The sequence below is a fragment of the Eimeria maxima genome, genomic scaffold, assembly GCF_000499605.1.
Source record: "Eimeria maxima Weybridge genomic scaffold, Emw_scaff333, whole genome shotgun sequence".
Taxonomy (NCBI): Eukaryota; Apicomplexa; class Conoidasida; order Eucoccidiorida; family Eimeriidae; genus Eimeria; species Eimeria maxima.
Window position 1 is genome coordinate 1 of NW_013563812.1, and position 17,500 is coordinate 17,500.

At 45.8% G+C, this 17,500-nt stretch overlaps 3 protein-coding genes across 3 annotated transcripts in view; 1 reads left to right on the forward strand and 2 right to left on the reverse strand.

Annotated features, from left to right (window-relative positions):
- Positions 1-1,938: 1,938 nt before the first annotated feature.
- Positions 1,939-8,274, reverse strand: EMWEY_00028770 (hypothetical protein, conserved; the record flags this gene model as incomplete). The annotated part of the gene is made up of 11 exons (XM_013478245.1): positions 1,939-2,007; positions 2,754-2,972; positions 3,188-3,283; positions 3,536-3,836; positions 4,034-4,178; positions 4,396-4,487; positions 4,729-4,943; positions 5,598-6,231; positions 6,553-6,693; positions 6,860-7,009; positions 7,256-8,274. 11 exons carry the CDS (start codon positions 8,272-8,274, stop codon positions 1,939-1,941), a joined length of 3,081 nt encoding a protein of 1,026 aa, XP_013333699.1.
- A 731-nt stretch (positions 8,275-9,005) lies between these two features.
- Positions 9,006-10,469, reverse strand: EMWEY_00028780 (exosome complex exonuclease, putative; the record flags this gene model as incomplete). Its single annotated transcript, XM_013478246.1, has 4 exons — positions 9,006-9,024; positions 9,736-9,746; positions 9,979-10,077; positions 10,287-10,469. 4 exons carry the CDS (start codon positions 10,467-10,469, stop codon positions 9,006-9,008), a joined length of 312 nt encoding a protein of 103 aa, XP_013333700.1.
- A 4,573-nt stretch (positions 10,470-15,042) lies between these two features.
- EMWEY_00028790 (hypothetical protein, conserved) overlaps positions 15,043-17,500 on the forward strand; it is a gene marked incomplete at both ends in the record, with an annotated part of 2,828 nt that continues 370 nt past the window's right edge. Inside the window, 9 exons of the mRNA XM_013478247.1 lie at positions 15,043-15,045; positions 15,212-15,260; positions 15,405-15,486; positions 15,683-15,757; positions 15,910-16,025; positions 16,235-16,346; positions 16,535-16,596; positions 16,855-16,886; positions 17,245-17,283. Of these exons, the coding sequence (XP_013333701.1) occupies positions 15,043-15,045; positions 15,212-15,260; positions 15,405-15,486; positions 15,683-15,757; positions 15,910-16,025; positions 16,235-16,346; positions 16,535-16,596; positions 16,855-16,886; positions 17,245-17,283 (570 nt within the window). The remainder of the gene's footprint in view (positions 15,046-15,211; positions 15,261-15,404; positions 15,487-15,682; positions 15,758-15,909; positions 16,026-16,234; positions 16,347-16,534; positions 16,597-16,854; positions 16,887-17,244; positions 17,284-17,500) is intronic.

Here is a 17,500-nt window from a genome sequence, read left to right on the forward strand (position 1 = left end):
TATACATATACATATACATATACATATACATATACATATACATATACATATACATATACATATACATACACATATTTTATATAAAAATAAATAAACAAATAAAGAAAACATAAACTAAAACAAACAAACAAATAAATAAATAAGGAAGTAAGTAAGGAAATAAATATATAACTAAATAATAAATAAATTATACCTCCTTAACAATTCCCGGTGGTTTAGTAGTAGTAGTAGTATGATAAAATTGAGCAAAAGAACTCAATTCTTTTTGTATCTCTTCTTCTAGTTCTTTCATTTCTTCTTTATTTAATTTATTTATTGATGTTATTAATTCTCTATCTTCTTCATGTGCTGCAGCAGATTTCTCTCTTGCTGCTGCAATTGCTGCTGCTGCTGCTGCAGTACTCTCAGGACTTCTGTAATATGCATACTCATCCTCCTCCTCTCCTGTGTCTCCTTTATTTGCTGTTGCTGTCTCCTCTCCTGCTGCAGTTGTTGCTGTCTCTTCTGCTGCTGTTCCCTCTGGGGGAGGAGAGGGGTTACTGTTGGGGTCTAGGGCCTCCGCAGAAAGAGTATTACGGTCCTGCTGCTTCCCTGTGTCTAGGGTGCTCTCTTCTGCTGCTGCTGCAGCAGCAAGGGGAACACTAACCAGGCCGCAGCCCAGCAATGCCAGCCCTCCTAGGGCAATACAGCGCATCTTTAGGGGTAAAAAGAAGAAAAGAAGGCAAACAAGGGAGAAAGGAAGAATAAAATAATAATTAAGTTAATATACTAACTCAATAAAGGGATTAAAAAGAACTAAAGCGGTGATTTTAATTAGAAGAAGAAGAACATTGCCTCTCCGTTAACTAGCAACAACAGAGAAGGCACAAACAGCTACCACAGGGCAAAAAGGGGGTAAATAGGAAGATAAAAGGATCAACCAGCACTTAATAAATTGCTGTTTATTGTTATTACTTAATAAACAAAGAAATACAAAAAGAAACAGAGTCATAAGGCGAGAAAGTAATGAGGAAAAATCATCGATCGTCTTTGCATGCGCCCGGAGGAGCTCAAAGAACACGGCGGTAACAAGGGGCTGTTTTCTTCCCCATTTCCCTTTTCTTTAAGCTCTTATTTATAAATAACATTACCTAATACAATTATTATTCAGGGTACAACAAAAAGAGAATAAAAGCAAACGATTTTCCCCTCTTATCCACAGCTATTGTATGCGGCGGTGCCCGCTGGTCCGGTCGGTAGATGATCAAGGGGAGGAAGGGAGAATATTTTGCCGCGTTGCAGCTCTATTATAATTGAATTGTTGCTATAAATTAGTTAACATTAATTGATTTATTTTAGGTTTTCTTTTATTTCAATTAAATTGCCTATTTATGTGCCATTGGCACTCGATTGCTCCGCAGAGGAAGCAAAGGAGCGATGAGCTACAGGGCGGTAATTCGCCAGCTTAAGTAATATGCGTCTCTTTTAATTCCTTTTTTATTTTATTTATTAAACTAAATATAATAATAATAATAATTAAAGCCGTTAATACCCTCTATTTATGCTACTTCCTTACTCAGTTGCTACAAAAGGCCTCCTTACATAGTACCAGACACGAAGGTATCTGTGCAACTGCGCGTGCACGCATTAAACACGCTAGTACATTGAGGTGTACTTACACCTCAAGGGTGTTAAGAGATGTTTAACCACCCCTTTGTTTCGTTCTGTTGCTGCTCTTCATTAGGGGAGGCCATTGGTGCACTGCAGCAAGAGCTGCATGGATGGATGCATGCATGCATACAGAAGGAACGAACACTGTAGGAAAAGAAGCAGCAAGAAGGGAAACAAACATTGACTATAACCCCTGTATGCACGCATGCATGCAGGCAGGCATGCAGCTGCTGCTGACTCCTAAATGAATTGAAAGAAAGTTATCTTGTTTGTTCGTTATGCGCAACATTATATATTAAAAGAGGATAAGACAGCGTTACCTGCGGCAGCAGTAGCAGTTTGCTGCTGCTGCTTCGGCTGCAGGAAATCAAATTAAAACATATTTACGAAGTTATTATTGTCACTAAATAGGAAAAAAGCCCCACTCTTCCTGCACGCAGCAAGAAAGGGGCCACAGCCATCCACAGCTAGCCATAGCTGGCCACAGCTAGGCACGCCCTCATTACCTGGGAGGTGTGGGGTAAGGAATAAAAAAAAAGAAATTCGGCTCCAATCCCCTGCAGCACAGCAGCAGCAGATGCTGCAGCAGCAGCAGCAGATGCTGCAGCAGCAGCAGCAGCAGCAGTTGCAGTGTCTGCCCTTTCACACTCATTATATCAGTAATGCGCCCTTGGAGGCCCCACTTGGAGTGCTGCCTCCTTGGGGGCCCCTCTGGGGGCCCCCGTTGGAGCCCCCCTAAGGGGTACTATACGGTTAAATCCTTGACTGTACCCTTGGGGGCCCTCCGCTGTGGGGCCCCTACATTGGGCCCTCCATTGGTCCCCTTCGTGGGCTCCCGATGCTTTGGGGGGCCCCCTTGGTAGTGGTACTAGGAGGCTCCCCTTGATATTGTTGGTAGGGGGCCCCCTTGGTAATGTTGCTAGGGGCCCCCCGATGGGTGACCCTGACGAGAAAAGGAATGCGTAAGAAAATAATAACTAAATAAGAGGGTGTTTACTTATTTTATTTATTTATTTATTTATTTATAATTAATTAACTAATTATATTTTTATTTTATTTATTAAATACAATTATATTAATATATACTGCATGCACCAACTTACCAACTGCATGCGCAAACTTGCAAGAAATTCATCTTCGTCTATCTCGAACTCTGATGCACTGTTTATCTTCTTCCATTGCTGCTGCTGCTGCTGCTGCTGCTGCGGCAGATGCTGCTGCTGCTGCAACATCTGGCGGTGGATGCGGCCTGCTGCAGCAGCAGTTACTGATGCCCATTCAGGGCGATGCTGAATGCCATAGAGATCCGCTAGTTGGTGCAGCTGCATGCAGCACACACACACACAGCAGCAGCAACATGAGCAGCAGCAGAATTTTCAGCAGCACGAGCTGCAGCAGCAAGAGAAACCTTGCTTGGATCCAAGATACTGACAGGACTGCAGTTTGCTGTTCCCCCTAATAAATGCTAATTCCGCTGCTGTTCCTGTTCCTACTGCTGCTGCTGCTGCTGTTGCTGTTGCTGCCGCTGCTGCTGTACCTCGTTCCAATCAGCCGTGCTGCAGTACTCAAGATTTGCTTCGAGGGTTTTAAGGAAATCTTCTGTCTTAACACTTTCCTGCCTGTTACTTCTCCCCTGCATGCAAACAGTGCAACAGGAAGCAGCAGCAACTGCAGCAGAAGCAGCAGCCGCAGCAACTGCAACAAAGCAGAAGCAGCATTAGGTGGAGCTGCTGCAACAAAGCAGCAGCAGCCTAAATGAACATATATAAAGGAGTAGCAACAGCATCAGTAGAATAGCATCAGCAGCAGAATAGGGGGATTAACCAACAGCAACAGCAACAGCAGCAGCAACAGCAGCAAACGGAAATCCTCAAAGAGTTCGTACAAGTGCCATTACAAGCTGCAGATACACCCGAAACGCATGCAGCCCCAATTCGTCAGTAGAATAAACTGGATCCTTAGGGCATCTGCCGTTCCGCTGGTGCATTTGCTGCTGCTGCTGCTGTTGCTGCTGCTCTTGCATTTGCTGCTGCTGCTCGCTTTGTTGAGGGGTTGTTGGCCAGGCTTTTACAGCAGCAGCAGCATGCTGCAGCAGCAGCTGAGTTGCAGTGTCTTGGCAGCTCGATACTTTCGTGGCAGCAATCAGAAAAGGCGCTGCTGCTGCGAAAGAGGGGGCCCCCTCCCACCTGCAGCAGCAGCAGCAGCAGCAGTAGCAGCAGCAGCAGCAAGAGTTGGGATGAAGCAGCAGCAGAGCGGTGGCGTAGGCGGGGACCAGCAATAACATCCATAACAACAGCAATAACAACTTCTGCAGCAGCAGCAACAGCAGCAGTAACAGCAACAGCAACAGCAGCACGAGCAGCAGCAGCAACAGCAGCCTTACCTCTTTACAAGACACTGCGCTGCAGCAGCAAAAAAGGGTGCAGCAGCAGCAAAGTCAGCAGCAGCAAAACCAGCAGCAACCCAAAGAAGTTCTTTTGTTGTAAATTCTTCTGCTGCTGCCAGCGATTGTGCCCGATTCGCCAATCCTGTGAATAAAGCCTAAACCCTAAACCCTAAACCCTAAACCCTAAATCCGAAACCCTTGGTGCAGCGGGACAGCCTGATACTACGGCAATTAACCGTTCAACCTCCCAAGCGCTGAGCAAAACGGAAACCCTAAACCCTAAACCCTAAACCATAGATGCGGTAACTTCTACTAAACCCCAAACCGTAAATCCTAAACCCTAAACCCTAAACCCTCACCGTATAAAGCTTCCCTTGCACAATCGCCTGCTGCTGCTGCTGCCTCAACAGCCATGGCGATGTCTAGACACCCCAACCTTTCTGTCTTTAATCTGCAGCAGCAAAAGGGCATATTTTTGGGGTTTAGGGTTTAGGGTTTGTCGCTAGTCTGCAGCAGCAGAGTGGCATCGTCCTAGGGTTTAGGGTTTAGGGTTTGTGTTTACTCTGCTGCAGCAAAGAGGCATTCGTCTTTTATTTATTTATTAAAGAATTTTATTTTATTTTTTATTATAATACTAACACCCTAAACCCTAAACCCCAAACCCTAAATAAGGGTTTAGGGTTTACACCTACCTTGCGGTAAGTTCTTTAGTGAGCCGCCGCAGCAACTCCCCGCATTGCTTCTCCTCCTTCTCCTGCTGCTGTTGTTGCTGCAACTGCTGCAGCAGCGGTTGCTGTTGTTCCTGCTGCTGTTGTTGCTGCTGCTGCTGCTGCACTCTAGCCACACTCCACATGAGGAGTACGAGCTGCTGCAGCGAGAAAGAGCGGAAGTTCGGGAGACTCAATAACTGCAGCAACACCCAAACCCTAAACCCTAAACCCTAAACCCTAAATCTTGAACCCCAATTAAACCCTAAACCCTAAACCCTCAGACAATAACACCTAAAGCCCAATACCAATACGCAGAAACCCCCACAGGAACATTGTCTATCTGCCCTCTTCAAACCAATTAGGGTTTAGGGTTTAGGGTTTAGAGTACTTGTGTTTCTAGGGTTTTGAATAATTGGTGTTTATCTCTCCATTTAGCGCGACTTAATACTAAACACCCTATGCATAAACCCTCTTGCTGCAGGTGCTGCTGCTGCTTCTGCAGCGCAGCAGCAAGACTATCTATCGTTGTTGCTAATAGCTGCTGCTGCTGCTGTAGCTGCTGCTGATTATTCAATAGCTGCTGCTGCAGTTGAGGATTCTTGTGCAGCTGCAGCAACTGTTGGTGCTGCTGCTGCAGCTGCTGCAGCTGCTGCTGGAATTCTATTGAATACGAATACAGCAACAGAATCAATGTCTGCAGCAAACACACAACAGCAGCAGCAGCAAAGCAAACAACAAAATGAGGGGCAGCAGGTTAACGTGCTCCCGTTGCTGCTGCTCGTTTAGTTCCCTCCAGTCCTGCTGCTGCTGCTGCTGCTGCTACTGCTGTTGCTGCTGCTGCATGCGCGTACCTGTGGCCCAAAGGTATGTGCCTTTGCGATTATCTGCGGTGCTGCTCCAACCAAAAACGCAGACTTGCTGGCAGTAATGCTGCTGATGCTGCTGCTGTCGCTGCTGCTGCTGCTGCTGCTGCTTCTCCCTTTGGTGACTATATCCGTTAATGCAAGTGCTGCTGTGCTGATGCTGCGCCCCTTCATTGTATCAGAGAGAGCAACAGCTTTCTTAGCTAACAAAGACAGCAATGACTCCCTATCGTTGCTTGCTGCTGCTGCTGCTGCTGCATCTGCTGCTGCTTCATCATCATCATCATCTGCTGTTGCTTTACAATCTGCTGCTGCTGCTGCTGCTGCTTTATCAGCTTCGTGGGATCCTGACAAATCTCCTTCTACGTCTTCAGCAGCTGCTGCAGCTTTTGCTGCTGCTGCTGCTGCTGCTGCATCTGCTGCTGTTGCTGCATATTCAGTGCCTGCTGTATCTGCCGCTGGTGGTTCTTCTGCAGCTGTTGGATCTGCTGCTGCTGCTGCTGCGGTTGCTGCTGCAGCTGCTGCATCTGCTGCAACTGGTTCTGGCTCAGTTCCCCCTGCTGCTGCTGTTTCTGTTGTTGCTGCTGCTGCTGCTGGTGTTGCTGCTGCTGCAGCAAAGGCTCTTGGGTCTTTAGCACGTGCGAAGGAATAAAGCAAACTCGCCACTTCCTGCAAAACCATCAGATTAGGGTTTAGGGTTTAGGGTTTAGAGCAGCAGCGGGAATAGGACCTCCACTATAACCATAAACCCTCATTTTCTCGCGCTTTTCTGCTGCAATGTGATGCACCATTCCTAGGGTTTAGGGTAATTAGGGTTTAGGGTTACTAGGGTTATTAGGGTTTAGGGTTTACATGAGGATTAAATAGATGTATTTTCTTTTTTATAACAGCAACAAGAGAAGACCAAAGATCGTCAGAGCCTCGTGACTTAGAGAAACCATACAGCAGCAAACTTAATCCGCTGCAGCGTAGCTGCTGCAGCAGCTGCTGCTCCTCCTGCTGCTCCTGTTGCTGCTGTTCGTGATGATGCTGCCCCTGACGCTGCTGCTGCTGCGGCGGCTGAAGGAGACGCGTCTCGACGTGGCTGAAGACAGGAAACATATACAAACCCTAAACCCTAAACCCTAAACCCCAAACCCTGAAGCCCCAAACCCTAAACCCTAAAACCTGAAGCTCAAACGAAGTCGATTTCCTTCCAACTGTGTGTATTCATCGTGTGTAGGGTTCAGGGTTTAGGGTTTAGGGTTTACCGTAGAATATCAGCAGCAATAGCAGCATGTTTGCTGCTGCTGCTGATGTGCAGCCTAGCGAATGCCCAAGGAAGACAAGCTAAGTTACATAGCCGCAAGTTGCTGCCTAGAGATAGCTGCAGCTGCAACAGCAGCAGCAAACGGTGAAACCTGCAGCAGCAACAGCAGCAGCAGCAGAAGGACTAATAACATTAGCAGCAGCAGCGGAAATAGCAGCAGCAGCACCAGCAGCAGAAACAGCAGCAGGAAGGACATCAGCAGCACCAGCAGGATCCACGCGAGGAGCGACAGCTGCAAAAACAGCAGCAGCAGCAGCAGCAGTGGTAGCAGCAGCAGCAGCAGCATGGGGCTGCAGCAAGATAAGAGAAGGAGGAAGCTGAATCATCTGATGCTCACATAGGTTGCTGCAACAAACTCTCTGTGGACATGCCCCTGCTTCTGCTGCTTCTGTTGTTGTTGCTGCTGCTGCTGCTGTATTCGTTGGTTGTCTGCTGCTGTTGCTGCAGCAGCTTAGCGAACTTAATAACAGCAGTAGCAGCAGAATCAGCATTAAGATTCTTGTGCTGCTGCTGCAGCAGCCGCAGCAGGGAGGTAGGACTTGCTGCTGCTATGACCCTCTCTAGCAGCAGCATCTGTGGCAGCAGCTTACGGGACACTTGCTGCAGCCGCTGCTGCCGCTGCTGCTGCCGCTGCTGCTTCCTCTGCTGCTCCTGCTGCTCCTCCTCCTGCTGCTTCTGTAGCAGCTGCTGCAGCATCCGCTGCTGCTGCTGCTGCTGCTGCTGCTGCCGCTGCATAAAACTACGAGGAAGAAGAGGATGAGATACAAGAGAGGGAGCAGCAAAAGCTTCTCTTAGCTGCTGCCGGAAAGACTTCTGCTGCCGGCGTCCCTGCTGCTCCTCCTCCTCCTCCTCCTCTTCCTCCTCCTCTTCTTCCTCCTCTTCCTCATACTCTTCCTCCTCCTCTTCCTTTTCCTCCTCTTCCTCTTCCTCTTCCTCTTCCTCGTCCTCCTCCTCTTCTTCCCCCTCTTCCTCATACTCTTCCTCCTCCTCTTCTTCCTCCTCTTCCTGCTGCTGCTCCTCCTCCTCTTCTTCCTCTTCTTCCTGCTGCTCCTCCTGCTGCTCCAGCTCGGGGAGCTGGAAGTCGCCTAACAGCCTGTTGCTGTTGCTGCTGTTGCTGCTGCTGACTATGCTGCTGATTGTCCTCCTTCTCCCCCTCCTGCTGCTGCTGCTTATGCTGCTGCTACTCCTCCTGCTGATGCTGCTGCTGTTGCTGCAAAATGGGGGTTGCAGGTGACGATGCTGCAAGGCGCACAGCCTATATGCTTCTCCTAATCCTAGCAGCAGCAGCAGCAACAACAACAGCAGCAGCAGACGCTGCTGCTGCTGTTGTAGAGAAGCCATTGCTGAAGTCGTCATATCCCTCGAAGGAATGCATTCCCTCCTGGCTCGAGGATTATGGTTTAGGGTTTAGGGTTTAGGGTTTAGCGAGAAGGGTTTAGGGTTTGTAGCCCGGGGCCAAAGAAGCCTCTTGATACTCTGCCTCTCTTTCATTCTCATTGATACTTCATGTCACTCTTTAGCCCTAAACCCTAAACCCTAAGCCCTAAACCCTTAATGCTGAATGCTAGGCCCTAGACCCTAAACCCTGGACCGTAAACCCTAGATACGAGTTCCGCTGAACCCTAGGTAATAAGTATTGAACTTTAGGCCTCTTTAAGCCTAAATTGGTGTTTAGAGATACTATGATAATCTAGGGTTTAGGGTTTATGGCTTATGCTCTAGGGTTTAGGGTTTAGGGTTTAGCCGTGGGGCCCCCTGTGTCTGTGTGTCGGTACCGACCGCCACAGACTACAAGGCTCGATATGTTGCAAGAAACAAGAAACAAATTAATAATTTATTCTTTTAATTTATTTAAATAAAAGAAAATAAAATAAAAATAAAAATATAAATTATTTGCTTCTTTTAGGTGTACGAAGGATAAAGGCAAAAGGAAGGAATGTGCCTTATATGCAAAAGCGGCTATTCTGCAGCCTAAGGGTTTAGGGTTTAGGGTTTAGGGTTTGGGATTCTGTAGAAAATAAATAAAGAAAAAAAATTAATTAATAATAAAGAAAAGTAAATGGTGTTTCTTTTTCTTCTTTAGGGGGTTAATATGAGAAAATAAGTCTAAATATAAGCAAAACCCTAAACCCTAAACCCTAAACCCTCATCACGGGGTTGTGTAATAATAGAAGAAGAAAACGCAAAAGTATAAAAGAAAACAAATAAAAGTATAAATAAATAAGTAAATAAGTATAAAATAAATAAGTAAATAAGTATAAAAAGAAGGAAAGGAAATAGCCAATATGCTAAATAAACAGCAACCCTAAACCCTAAAATATAAACCCTAAATAAATAAATAAATAAAATAAATAAAAAAGAGTCAAAAGAAAACACCCGTAAACCCTAACCGAGCTAAACCCTAAACGCTAAACCCTAAACCCTAATATGTCGTAAAGACTCCCACAGCGTCACTACGCCGTTTTTCTTTTTTCGCTAGGGTTTAGGGTTTAGGGTTTAGAGTTAAGGGTTGAGTAGTGCAGCATCTGCTTCTGCTAATTTTTTAATAAGTAGATCTGCATGCTGCTGCTGCAGCAGCATTTGGGGCTTGAGCAGCAACTTTGCTGCTAATTGCATGCAACAATTTATTCTATTAACACTTAATTTTAGACCTCTACGCGCTAAACAAAGAATTATATTTCTTGCCATGGCTAATTGATGACGTAAATGTAATGGGACTTTTTCTTCCTGCTGCTGCTGCTGCTGCTGCTGCACTGCAGCAGCAGCAACAGCAGCATCTCCTTCCGATCCAGAAGAGGTACGGGAAGGAACACTCACCCACAAATAACCTGCATACACAAACCCTAAACCCTAAACCCTAAACCCTAAACCCTAAACCCTAAACCCTAAACCCTAAAACACAAGTTTCAAGTAACAAACCCTAAACCACAAAACATGGATAGAAAATAACGAAGGCAGATTTATCTCAGAGAAGATGGACAACAAAACCCTAGAGCAAAACCCTCAACAATTAGGGTTTACGGTTTATGGATTAGGGTTTAGTTAGGGTTTAGGGTTTACCTTGCCATTGGCTATATCTGTAACTCTGCCAACCACCACATCTCCGACGTTCGCCTCATAGCGGCTTTTTAATGCCCGGACGTACACTAGACGATTTACCTGCACGCAAACCCTAAACCCTAAACCCTAAAACCTAAACCCTAAACCCTAGATGGCGAGGAGCCTATCATTCCTGTTTGACAGCAAGGCAGCAAGGGTTTGTAAATTAGGGTTTGTAGAAGGAGATAAAATGATCGTCTTTTAGTACACGTTGAGGGTTCAGGACCTCTCTAGGGTTTAGTGTTTAGGGTTTAGGGTTTAGGGTTTACGGTCTGTACGACGCCGCAGACGGAGGACCTCGCCACTCCATTTTCTACATAAGTGTTTAACCCTAGGAGGAAACCCTCCCCTAGATGCAGCGGCTCTCCAGGCAGCACAACTTTGCTGTTATTGCTGCTGCTGCTGCTGCGGTGCTGCTGCTGCTGCTGCTGCTTCTCTTCATCGACCCACATTCTTTCTTCTTTGGCTATACGCGATTGACGGACAAACTGGGCATTGTCAATATAATAAACCCAACACCCTAAACCCTAGAACCCTAAACCCTAGCTACTCTAGCTGTAAACCCTAAACCCTCACGATGCTCCGCCGACACGTGAGGTGCCTGCTCTACAGAGGGTTTAGGGTTTAGGGTTTAGGGTTTGGCGTTGTTATCCCTATTTAAATTAAAAATAAAAGTGTTTTATAATTTTATTTAACATCTTCTTCTTTTCTTTCTTTCTTCTATACGGGGCTGCATGCAGCTCGGCATGGCTGCTGCTGCTGCAATAGCAGCAGCAGCGCTAGCAGCGACAGCAATAGCAGCAGCAGCAACAGCAGCAACAACAAAAAAAAAGAGCAGCAGCAGCAGCAGCAGCAGCATGAGGGATACATTTACTGTGTGTGTTGCCTAGTATCAGCAGACATCTTCAGCTCCCTCCTCTTATCTCCAACCCCGTAAACCCTAAACCCTCGTAAACCCTCCAAAACCCTCCAAAACCCTCATAAACCCTCGTAAACCCTAAACCCTAATAAGATGGGTTTCGGTTACCGTGAGCGTTTATACTGTCAGCCAATGCCATCAAGTTATTCCCCTGAGGGTTTACGGATCCCTATAGGCGGTCTATCTCCCTCAATCAGCAGCAGCAGCAATTGCAGCAATTGCAGCAATTGCTGCAGCAGTAATATTATATCCCCTCCTTTATTAAGTAGTATAGAAACATTATCTGGTGAATATATGAATCAATCTCAAGGATTATTGGGGTGTATGTACACCACAAGTATAAATAATAATGATTTATATTTCTTACCTAAACCATCACAATTAATTAAATTCTCTTTTCCTCTTTTTGTATTCTTACCTAATCTTACTATCTTTACTAAAAGTTGGCCATTCTATGCATCTAAGGCTACTTAAACTGCAGCAGCAGCAGCAGCAGCAGCAGCAGCAGCAGCAGCAAGTGCAGCAGGAGGAAGTGCAGCAGGAGGAAGTGCAGCAGGAGGAAGAGGAGGAGGAGGAGGAAGTGGAGGAGGAGGAGGAGGAAGAAGAAGAGGAGGAAGAGGAGGAGTAGCAAGTGCAGCAGCAACAGCAACATATACAAAGGATAGATGCTGCTGCAGATATTGATGGGGATTATCTGATTGCTGCTGCTGCTGCTGCTGCTGCACGAACAGCAGCAGCAGCAGAAGCAGCAGCAAAAACAGCAGCAGCATGATGCCAGGAAGCAGCAACAGACTTTTGTGCTGCCACAGCGTAAACACACAGCGTAACGCATGCAACAGCAGCAACAGCAACACGAGCTGCTCCTGCTGCAGCACAACCGCAAGAAGCAGCAGCAACAGCAGGAGCAAATACAGTTTGCTGCATCTCTCTTTTTTGTTCCTTTCCTAAACCCTAAACCCTAATTTGCTGCTAAAAAATTGGAGTGTATAGCCACATCATTCCATATACTGCTATAGCAGCAGCAGCAGCAGCAGCAGCAGCAACTGCAGCAGCAGCAGCAGCAACTGCAGCAGCAGCAGCAGCAACTGCAGCAGCAGCAGCAACAACTGCAGCAGCAGCAGCAACAACTGCAGCAGCAGCAGCAACAACTGCAGCAGCACGAGCAACAAAGGTGCCACAGGCAGCAGCAAGGAAAGTAGGAGCAGCAGTACAACAGGCAGCTGCTGCACCTGCAGCGGCAACATCAGCAGCTGCAGGAGCAGCAGAATTTAATTTGTGTAAGTATGTATTCTCCTGCGTTGCTGCGAGTATATCGTTCTTGCTGCAGCAGCTGCTGCAGCTGCTGCGGCTGCTGCAGCAACTGCTGCTCCAGCATCTTTTGTACAGTCGAGGCAGCAGCAGCAGCAGCAGCAACAGCTGCTGCTGCTGCTGCTGCTGGTTTGACGTCTTGGGGTTTTTCCTTTTGTTTGTTTGTTTAATACTAAGATGATTTATAAAAAGGGTTTATTATTAATAAATTATTAGGGTTTATAATTTGCGTTTATGGTTTAGGGTTTAGGGTTTAGTGTCTAGGGTTTAGGGTTTAGGGTTTAGTGTCTAGGGTTTAGGGTTTAGTGTCTAGGGTTTAGGGTTTAGAGGCTGTTTTTATTATATTAAATTAAATCTATGAGTTGCTGTGCAGAAAAAGATAACGTAAAAAATGACAAACGCTGCTGCTGCTGCTGCTGCTGCAGCAACCGTAGATGCAGCAGCAGCAGCAGCTGCTGCTGCTGCTGTTGCTGCTGGCAAGGAGATTTGTTTGTATGCTGCAGTCTTCAAATATTCGCTAAGCGCTAACATCTCTCCCTCTAGCTGCTGCAGCAGCAGCAGCTGCTGCAGTTGCTGCTGCTGCTGCTGCTGCTGTTGCTGCTGCTGTTGCTGCAGCAGCAACATCAGTGTATATGAGGTAGACATATGCTGTTATCTGCATATATCATTGACAATATTCTCAAGCTGCTGCTGCAGCTGCTGCTGTTGCTGCTGCTGCTGCTGCAGAGGCTGCTGCTCTATTCGATGCATGCAGAGCCATCATTCCCTCTGGGCCAATAGTGCAGCAAACACGAGCTTTGCTGCTGCTGTTGCTGCTGTTGCTGTTGCTGTAAGTGTAGGTGGTAATTATTGTTTGCCTTCGTCGGTGTCTTCGTTCTTTGCGGCGCTGCTGCTACTGCTGCTGCTGCTGCTGCTGCTGCTTGTGCCGCTGCTGCTGTTGCCGACGCCGCTGCTGCTGCCGTCAGGCTCTGTTTGTATTTCTTGTATAAATTCATCAAGGGTATTAGTAACAGCCCTGCAGCAATAAAGACTTCCCCCTACAGCAGAGCAAACAACACAAAGAAGAAAAGAAAAACACCAACCAAGGGCTTCTGCTGCTACCTGCAGCTTATTTCTTCTTCCTTGCTGCTGCTGCTGCTGCTGATTCTGCGGATAGTAGTAATAGTATATATCCGGGTGCTGCGGCGGCAGCGGCGGCTGCTGGGGTGTATTATAGTACCCTCCTTCCCATGCCTCCCCTCGAGCCTCGTAAGGAGGAGGAAATTGCCCATAAGGATAATTATACATTTTATAAGGGAAAAAGAGGAAAAACTATATATAAATATGTATTTATAACCTATTTTTTATTTATATACACCATAAAGAGCTGCCTATACACCTCAGATATTGTAGCTGCCTATACACCGCAAAATGTATAGCTGCCTATACACCGCAAGGCACAAGAGAAGATCTGCTGTTTTTCATGGATTTATTTATTTTTTAAAGAAGTTATTTTAAATAAATATATATAAATAAAATAAATAAAAAGAGGATAAATAAAAATGTTTATTTGTTTTGTTTTTTCCTCTTTTTATGCACAGGCGCGACGGCAGCGCCTTCGAAGTATCGAGAGGAAACAAGAAGATGAGACAGGAGATAAATAAGAATAAAAGAAGAAATAAATTAAATATTTCCTTTTAATTAAATAATAAAAGATAAAATAATTTATTATTATGCATGCACAAAAAGAAAAAGAAGAAAAAGTATACCCATCGACGACACCGCCGCTAACAAGAAAGCGCTGCTGTAGCTGGATATATAATTGTATATTCTTGCTGCTGCTGCTGCTGCAGGAAGAATAGAGGAAAAAAAGAAAAAAAACAATAAATTAATTCTTTTTTTATATATTTATTTAAATTAAATTAAATTAATCAATTAATTCGCCATTTTTAATGCATTTTTACCATAGGCGACACCTTGTACTGCAGCAGCAGTAGCAGACTACTTGCGGTGTACGTACACCTCAATAGTAGCAAGGAAGACGACTACCGAGGAAGAAGAAAAATAATAAGAAATAAAAGAAATAAAATAACCATCTAAATGTAATAAACCCTTATTATTTTGCATTTAAATTGCGATAAAAAAGTATAAAGTTTCAAAGTCGAGGGTTTAGGGTTTAGGGTTTAGGGTTTAGGGTTATATACATATAGAAGAGGGTTTAGGGCTGCAGAAGCGGATCGTCGCGGTGGCTGCGTGGGGGCCCCCTTAGCTATAAGGGAGGGGGAATTATTAATAGATATTATAATAATAGTGAGTAAATTGAAGGTTAAGGGTTTAGGGTTTATCGTTTTTCTAGGGTTTAGGGTTTAGGGTTTAGGGTTTAGTGTTTAGCGTTTAGGGTTTATATATATGCCCGATTCGGGGGTCTCGCCGCCTCCCGTTCCTGGCCCCGTCGCTTCCCTCCTTCTTTGTTGTTTTCTTCTTTTTCCCCCTTTTGTTGTTTATTCCTTTTTACGGTGTATGTACACCTGAATAACATAATAAGGCCCTTTGTGGCTACCTTACGGTGTACGTACACCGCAGCAACAATCAGGTGTAGTAGCAGCACAACACTCTGCTGCTGCTGCTGCAGCCGCTGCTGCTGCTGCTGCTGCTGCTGCTCTTGCTGCTGCATTTCCTAGGGTCTTCCTACCTTCATTATCTTGCAGATGGCGTACTTCACAGGTCGTAGGCAGCAGCAGCACCTGCTGCTGCAGCCGCTGCTGCTGCTGCTGCTGCTGCTGCTGCTGCAGCACAATGTGCCCAGTACAACAGAAGCTATGGTGAGGGGATACCCTAAACCCTTCTTTTGTAGTTTCTTAGCAAACCCTAAACCCTAATTTATACTGCATCTATATGCATGCAAGTGGATCTCCTTAAGCGAGACGCGCTAGGGTTTAGGGTTTAGGGTTTAGGGTTTAGGGTTTGGTGTGTCGTCTCTGACTGCAGGAGGTTATCCGCCCTTCTGTCCATGCAGGAACGTGGTTTCCTGGCACAGGTATTTAAACCCTAAACCCTAAACCCTAAACCCTGGCTTTAGGTTACTACACACTCAGTTTGTAGGCTGTGCTGCATATGCGACGCGGGGACCCTAATATGCACATTAGGGTTTAGGGTTTAGGGTTTAGGGTTTTGTCTGCAGCTTCTGAGCTTCGTGCTTCTGTTGATTCAATGTTAGAAGGAGCACCAACTGTACAAGGAACAGTCAAGGCTATCGTTGTCCCGTAAACCCTAAACCCTAAACCCTCATAAACCCTAAACCCTCATGAACCCTAAACCCTCGTAAACCCTAAACCCTCATTTGCAGCTGCTCCTTCATACGGGCTGCTTTCTTGCATCTGGGTCTCATTGCTTCTACCTCAGAAGCGATGACTACTAGGGTTTAGGGTTTAGGGTTTAGGGTTTAGGGTTTGTGTGCAGGCATGCGGCATTTCAGTATTCGGGTCCAACAGCAGCAGCAGCATATAAACAGATGCTTTATCTTCAACGTACAGTGTACGTCTCCTCACTTCTAGGGTTTAGGGTTTAGGGTTTATTAGGGTTTATTATGACATATTAGGGTTTATTAGGGTTTACGAGGGTTTCTGAGGGTTTAGGGTTTAGGGTTTAGGGTTTAGGGTTTAGGGTTTAGGGTTTGGGGTGTACAGGAAGCGAGTTGTACTGCTGTCTACTTGGCATGCGGATGCTCCTTCTCTTCTTCTTCCTCCTGAGGAGTTTAGCGCCTTGGGTAGTCCAATTGGTTCTTTACCTCTAGATAGAGAAGGTAAACCCTAAACCCTAAACCCTAAACCCTAATTGAACCCTAGAGGAAGACAAACCCTAGCTATCCAACTACCATCAGCCACAACCCGCGCATCTCAAGGTCTATAGTAGTGTGCATCAATTCCTTTATCTGTATGTATTATCTATAACACTAGGGTTTACCTTCTAGGGTTTAGGGTTTAGGGTTTAGGGTTTAGGGTTTGTGTGCAGCCCTGAGCGCTCTATACTCTACGGGCCTTTATGACACCGCTCCCGCGGAGCGGGAGATTCGCGAGCACTCCGTCTCTGTACAGATTCCTTTCTTAAAGAGAGTCTTGCCAGAGTAAGGGTTTAGGGTTTAGGGTTTAGGGTTTACTAGGGTTTAGGGTTTACTAGGGTTTAGGGTTTGGTAGGGTTTAGTAGGGTTTAGGGTTTAGAAGGATTTGGGGTTTACAGGACGCACAGAGCACGTATACAGAGGAAATACAGTGATTAGGGTTTAGGGTTTAGGGTTTAGGGTTTGTGCTGCAGAGGTGCTCTCCTGTTGCCTATTTATGTTGGGACAATTGCTGATGAGGATATGCCGATGTATGGTGAGTATAAACCCTCCAATCTAAACCCTAAACCCTAATTCACAAACCCTAAACCCTAATCCACAAACCCTAAACCCTAAACCACGAATTCTAGGAAAACGAGCCTGGCGTACGAACCACTGTAGTAGCTAGCTGGCTAGCTAGCTAGCTAGCTAGCTAGCTAGCCATCTAGCCAACTACCTAGCTGTCAAGGCACAAATGCAAGCTTACAGGGCTGAGGGTTTAGGGTTTAGGGTTTACGAGTTGTTTGTGGTGCAGCGGAGTCGCTAGCTCCTTTCTTCATGGATCCCGTGAGTGTTTTCTTGGCTAGCTAAACCCTAACAAGCTAGCTAGCTAGCTAAATAGCTAGCTAGCTAGCTAGCTAGCTGGGTAGCTGGCTAGCTAACCCTAAACCCTAGGGAGTTAAGGGTTGGAGGTTTGTGTGCAGGACACGGTGTTTGTTATTTCTACAGATTTTTCTCACTGGGGTCGAAGGTAAACCCTAAACCCTAAACCCTAATTCTAAACCCTAAACCCTAATTATAAACTCGAAACCCTAGTCACGAATTTTAACCCCTTGTTCTTGATAAACCCCCGTTCTAAACCCTCAGTCTGCTAGATTTGATGGTTTAGGGTTTAGGGTTTAGGGTTTAGGGTTTTGGCATAAAGGATTGGGTGTTGGCTAACGACACATTCGTTGCTTGGTCTGTAAACCCTAAACCCTAAACCCTAATTTTATGTGCAGATATCGCTATACGTACCTACCTAAGGACGTTGACGAATCTCTTCCTCTATACAAGAAGATTGAGGTAAACCCTAAACCCTAAACCCTAATCAGACACTATGTGCGTGTGTATAAAAGCTCTGTACCAGTAATTAGGGTTTAGGGTTTAGGGTTTAGGGTTTGGTGTTTTATATACGTTTA